We start from the raw sequence: 5,389 nt of genomic DNA, 5'->3' as shown, positions 1-5,389 counted from the left end.
TATAAAGTGGGGTATTTTCGTGCAATTTGCCCAATAATTTATATATATATATATATATATATATAAACTTATTTTGAGGATATATTTGTCAAGAAAAATAGAGAAAAAATGAAGATATTATTTTAAAATGAGAAAAGAGATAATTATTTGTGGGCCATGATAACATAAATTGTAAATAATAAGTTATACTCCCTCCGTCCTACTTCAATTGGCACACTTGCCTTTTTTGTTTGTCCCACTCCAATTGGCACTTTCCAAAAATAGCATGTGGTCCCTACATTCTCTACACACATTAAACAAATAGCCCCCACCCACTTTACACACTCAACTCTTTATTCTTAATCTCCGTGCCCAAAGTAAAAGTGCCAATTGAAGTGGGACGGAGGGAGTATAAGACTATCTTTTCATTTTAGAAAGTGACCTATTAAAATGAAACATCTAAATAAAGAAATGTGATATATTAAATTAAGATAGAATAAATATAATGTATTATCAATCGTGTAAGCATAATAACACTCTTTCATTCTCACTTCAAATGTCTCAAAACTATAGGACTACCATATAATTATAAACCTCCAAAAGATATACTAATATATATGAATATTTAATACAGAGTAATATATAACTCCCTCCATCTCACTTCAAATATGACAATCCTATAGTTTTGAGACATTTGAAATGGAACGGAGGGAGTTATATATTACTCTATATTAAATATTCATATATATTAGTATATCTCTTGGAGGTTTATAATAATATTACCATGTAACAAAACGTATGTTTACATAATAATAATAATAAAATAATATTAGCTGGTTATAAGATCCATTTGTACAGAATAATCATATTGTAGCGCCGTGTACACAAAATATTTCATGTTCCTTGTGTCGTGTCTGGACTTGCAGACATCAAAATGCTTGGTGCCAGTACGAATACCATAAGATCCATGAGTCCTGTTTCTCCACATCGGCTGAGACAGAAGAAGTGTCATTTCTGTAAGAAACAGTAGTAAAATATCATGCTGCCCTTTACAAAGACTCTACAAAGTTGTCTCGCAATGGACATATATATATATATGGAACTGCCACCTTTTAAGCAAGTGTCCGATGTGAGGAAGAGAGTTCTCTCATCCCCATAGTTGAAACTGGCTGTTCCCTAATTCGAGATAGAAGAATAGAGACATGCTCCGTTGCCAGATCTAACCGTTCTTTCGATTTTGCAGATTCCGTTACAAGAGTTGATACCATGCTCTGCAACAGCTGCATCCTATCCGCATGATCGTTCCGAGGAGCCTGAAGATGTCTGTTGAGAGGCATGCTTCGCCGCCAGCGCAGAGGCAGGTACCTTTCTGGGATTTGGAAGCAATTCCCGGTTGACAGAACTCGGAGAGCATGCCTACAGAGGATCCCAGAGAACTCAAACTGGTGGCAGCTGCAACTGATGATCCCTTCCCGTGGGACCCAATATACTTTCCGGCCTCCTTCAAGCTTCGTATGGTGCCTCACAAGGAAACCGTCTTCCAACTGATATGAAGCATAATGGGCAGCCATAACAAGTTGTTCTTGGAGCTTTGAGAAGGCAAAAGGTGTGAGAACTGAGGCAGCATGTGATTCCATTGGAGCTCCTGTTTTCAGGCTAATGTTTTGGATATTTTGCTGCATCGTCTGTTGCTCTCCAGCTTGATCCTTGAAATCCACAGCTACAGCTACCTGATTATAAATCAACGGCAGTGAGGACCACGCCAACATTTCTGAGATAGGAAAGTGGAATATTAATCTCAAAGGAAACATGCATTCATGCATCAGATTCCTCAGAGTTCACCCAAACTACTCTCTGATGTTGTTACATGTCTTCCAAATGTGTTGAGGAGAAATATGAAGACTAGTACTAAACAAACATGGAAGACTTCTGATTCATAAAGCCAAACCTGTGCCATAAATTTTCCGTGACCCAGCATAAAGAAATTAGAAACACACACCTTCGGGTTCTTTTCTTCGGCAAGTTGGTGATGAAGAAGAGGAGAAATAATCTACAAGTTCAATAAAACTAGTATGCAATTTAGCTAGAGAGCTCACCTGTTCTACAAAATGTGCAAGCCGAGACTGGGCACTCAAAAATCGTTGAATAAATGCATTTATTGATTTTGACTGGCCGGGAGTGGTCAATCCTGCAAAAAAGTGGCTTCTCAAGTATGGCAGTGCCCAAAGATTTCGCAAGGCATACAAACTAGCTATATGCCTGTTTGTGTGCAGACCAAAAGAATTCACCATGTCTCTCCAACCCAATTCAAAATCTTCAATGGTTTCCAGGTTATAGAGTCGATAGAACTCAGCCTTCCACTCATTATACCGTTCTCCAAGAACAGCATTGAACCATGACGGGAATTTTGCCACAGTAAGCCATATGCAAAGTGCATGTTTGGTGGTTGGCATCTCCATTCCTATAGCTTCTTTAAGGCACATATTTTGGTCGGTCAATATTGTTTGGGGAGCTTTCCCATTCATAAATCCTAAGAAAGCCTTGTACATTCAAACAGAAAAAACTTAAAAGTTAGCACATATATGTTAAGAGCATCAACTAAATGAGAAATATATCTACAGATACATGGCTTCTTTAGCCAATACCCAATCCCCTTTTCAACACACACACAGACACAGATACCATCTTATTCTATTTCCTTTTTCTTTTCCCCATGTTACATGTTGGAGAGGCTTGAGTTGGTAGTAGTGTTTTAATGGCCAGAAGGATCTAAGAAGAGACACCATTCATTTTGCTCAGTGTGACAGTTGACCACTACATACAAGAAGGCACCTGGTGTGGACTGATATATAACTGAGACATTAATGATTAAAATCTGTGTAAATAGACAACTGCTTAGAAACAGTTGATAGCATTAGCAGAAGCGATTGCAAGCTAGTGTCTAAAGCAAAGCATTATAGTCTCTGTTTTACCTTCAATGCCCAGGAGAATGACCTCAAATTTTCTTCACGAAGAAGTACGCAGCCAAAGAAGCAGGGCATACCATAATTGTTCATTCCTACCCATATTCCAAGAGGCATATCAAAAGCAGTCAATCGATGTGTTGTATCAAAGACCACAGCATCACCAAAAATTTCATATGACTGGATAGATGAGGCATATGACCAAGCTATATTCTCTAATCTCCCACTGGAATCAAGTGTAAACTCAAACTTAAAGTTGGGATCTTTATCCCTGATATTTCTGCACATTTTAAGTAAATCGATGCTCTCATCCTCGGGATCTACTTTTCTGAAAGATTGAAGCAAATTCCTAACATCTTTCTCAGTAAACGGAAGATATCCAGGTTCAATGCATTTTTCAAGTTCAAGCAGCCTCATCATTTGTTGAACTGAGATTCCAGTCTTGACAAACATGAGAATTCGGTTCTTGTCAGATTCCGAAATAGTGCGATATGCAGGAAGAAAACGCACTTGGTTTGGTTCAAGAAGTTCATGGTTATGGTGGTTTGCAAATCCAGTAACTCGCCATTCAGGTACTCCTAATTCAGTTGACTTGCTTATACGCATGTATGCTTGACATCCACACCGAGACGATTTTCTGTTTCTCTGTGGTTTATTGTCATTTGAATTTTTCGTGGGAGTATTTCCTGCTCGATGGCACACAAAGTAACGCCTTGTGAGGCCTTTCCCAACACCGTCCTTGCCCTCTGTACGGTGACGCCTGATTGAAAACCCACAGCGCTTTGCAAATTCACTATAGAATTCATAAGCAGCATCATGAGTTACAAATCTTTGACCAATATATGGAATAGCGTCATTAGTTGTCTCCAAGGACAGTCTGGTCTCATCTGGAGATTCCTCAGAGCTGCTTGCATCATCAAGTGAGATGGACCTTTGATCTGAGGGATCTTCATACACCAGCATCATCTGCCCAGCCTCTTCAGACATCGTAGTCTTGTCACGGGGGTTTTAGCTAATGCTATTGTTAGCCATTTCTAAACAAAAACATCGTTAAACTAGTAAGTGATAAGAAGACAAAGATTTGTAGGTAAATTGTACAAAGAAATAATATGGAGACGAGAAGTGGAACAATTACAGACAAGAAACATCTCATCCCAGTAATCCAACAACACAGGAAAGGAAAATATTTGATGAGCATGAATGAAAAGCATATTATAGCATTTTAGAGAGAAGATGAGACAATAGTATAAAAATGAATACACAAAGCTGAACATAATACTAACATAGGAAAAGAAACGACAAAATAAAACAAAATATCATCAACGAGGCCATCTATTACACACACGGTGGTGTGATTACAGCACAATAACTTCCCTCTCGACCGTCGAATCCATTCTAATCTTACCTTTCACTTGTATAAGCAAACTCAATGGCCGCGTTAGTTAACTCACAAGATAAAAAATAATACTACAACAATCCAGATTTGAAAAGCAACTTTTAGCAATGGCATTTCACATAAATCCCACTGTAACAGTATCTATAGAAGCCCAATCTCTGAGGTGCAACCGGAATCTAAACAACCGAGAAACAGAATGTATCTAAATTTATCATCAATCTAAAAGAAATTCCAACCAGAAATCGATAAGAAAAACAGTGAAAATCAAGGCACCTGTCTTTTAGATTAATCGTGGCACCAATCGATCTCCATGTGATATACTGTATATCGATACGTATACATGTACGTATATAAATCCAAACGGACTATGCAAACATAACAATTGAAATCGCGAGTTAGCTCAGGATTAATCAATCTACGGGAAGAAGAAACGAAGAAAGAAAGCGAAGAGAAACCCTAATGTGCGCTGGGATGTAATTTTATTTGTGGCGCACGGTGCTATATGGCGCCAGCAATAAGTCTGTTTCCAAGCAGGTGGGTTACAATTGACAGACTAGACTAATCCTGGATCCAAACTAGATTATTGTGATTCCCCATTCTCGTTCACCAAATAGTTGTTTTTTTAAAACCTTATTTAATCGTAAATATATTAAGTGGCGTTTACATTGATTTTGATAGATAAAAATATTAAAATTAATTTTTTATTTATTTAAATGGAATGAAATTTTTTAAATATTTTAATTTTTTTAATTAGTTTTATTAAACTAATTCTATTTGATGTATCTATATCCATATATGAAATATAAAAATAGAGTTTTAACGATAATTTTTTGCCGCCAAAATTTCTCTCTCCCACTATCCTCTCCATTTAACCCATTATTATTATTATTATTATATTTTGGGTAATGAAAAAGATTCAATAGGCATATGAAATTAAATATCATCACCATAACTATAATTTAATTTAATATACAAAAAAATAAATTTAAAATAATAAAGATATACAAATTAAAAAAATTCAAAATTAATTTCTCTCTCTCTCTTATTCTAT

The 5,389-nt window shown here is 36.6% G+C and overlaps 1 protein-coding gene across 2 annotated transcripts; it reads right to left on the bottom strand.

The window, feature by feature from the left end:
- Nucleotides 1-780: 780 nt before the first annotated feature.
- LOC131023674 (protein FAR1-RELATED SEQUENCE 11) lies at nucleotides 781-4,945 on the bottom strand. Of its 2 annotated transcripts, none has more exons than XM_057953227.1 (5): nucleotides 4,612-4,945; nucleotides 2,952-3,976; nucleotides 2,076-2,519; nucleotides 1,089-1,709; nucleotides 781-970 (listed from the first exon to the last, which is right to left on the bottom strand). In XM_057953227.1, exons 2-4 carry the CDS (start codon nucleotides 3,927-3,929, stop codon nucleotides 1,092-1,094), a joined length of 2,040 nt encoding a protein of 679 aa, XP_057809210.1. In that variant the 5' UTR covers nucleotides 3,930-3,976; nucleotides 4,612-4,945; the 3' UTR covers nucleotides 781-970; nucleotides 1,089-1,091. The 2 variants fall into 2 exon arrangements, with proteins under 2 accessions (XP_057809210.1, XP_057809209.1); XM_057953226.1 differs by having other exon boundaries at nucleotides 781-993; nucleotides 4,612-4,919.
- Nucleotides 4,946-5,389: the final 444 nt, after the last annotated feature.

This window comes from Salvia miltiorrhiza, chromosome 4, assembly GCF_028751815.1.
Source record: "Salvia miltiorrhiza cultivar Shanhuang (shh) chromosome 4, IMPLAD_Smil_shh, whole genome shotgun sequence".
Lineage (NCBI taxonomy): Eukaryota > Viridiplantae > Streptophyta > Magnoliopsida > Lamiales > Lamiaceae > Salvia > Salvia miltiorrhiza.
Note: the sequence above shows the minus strand (reverse complement) of the source record. Positions and strands in the feature narration are given on the sequence as shown.

What these genes read in the sequence shown, in the direction of transcription:
- LOC131023674 (XM_057953227.1), bottom strand. Translation starts at nt 3,929, where the DNA reads ATGTCTGAAGAGGCTGGGCAGATGATGCTGGTGTATGAAGATCCCTCA. An exon ending in CATTCTCCTGGGCATTGAAG is followed by an intron (nt 2,520 to 2,951) that starts GTAAAACAGAGA and finishes TGAATGTACAAG; the next exon opens with GCTTTCTTAGGATTTATGAA. An exon ending in TTGCACATTTTGTAGAACAG is followed by an intron (nt 1,710 to 2,075) that starts GTGAGCTCTCTA and finishes ATTTATAATCAG; the next exon opens with GTAGCTGTAGCTGTGGATTT.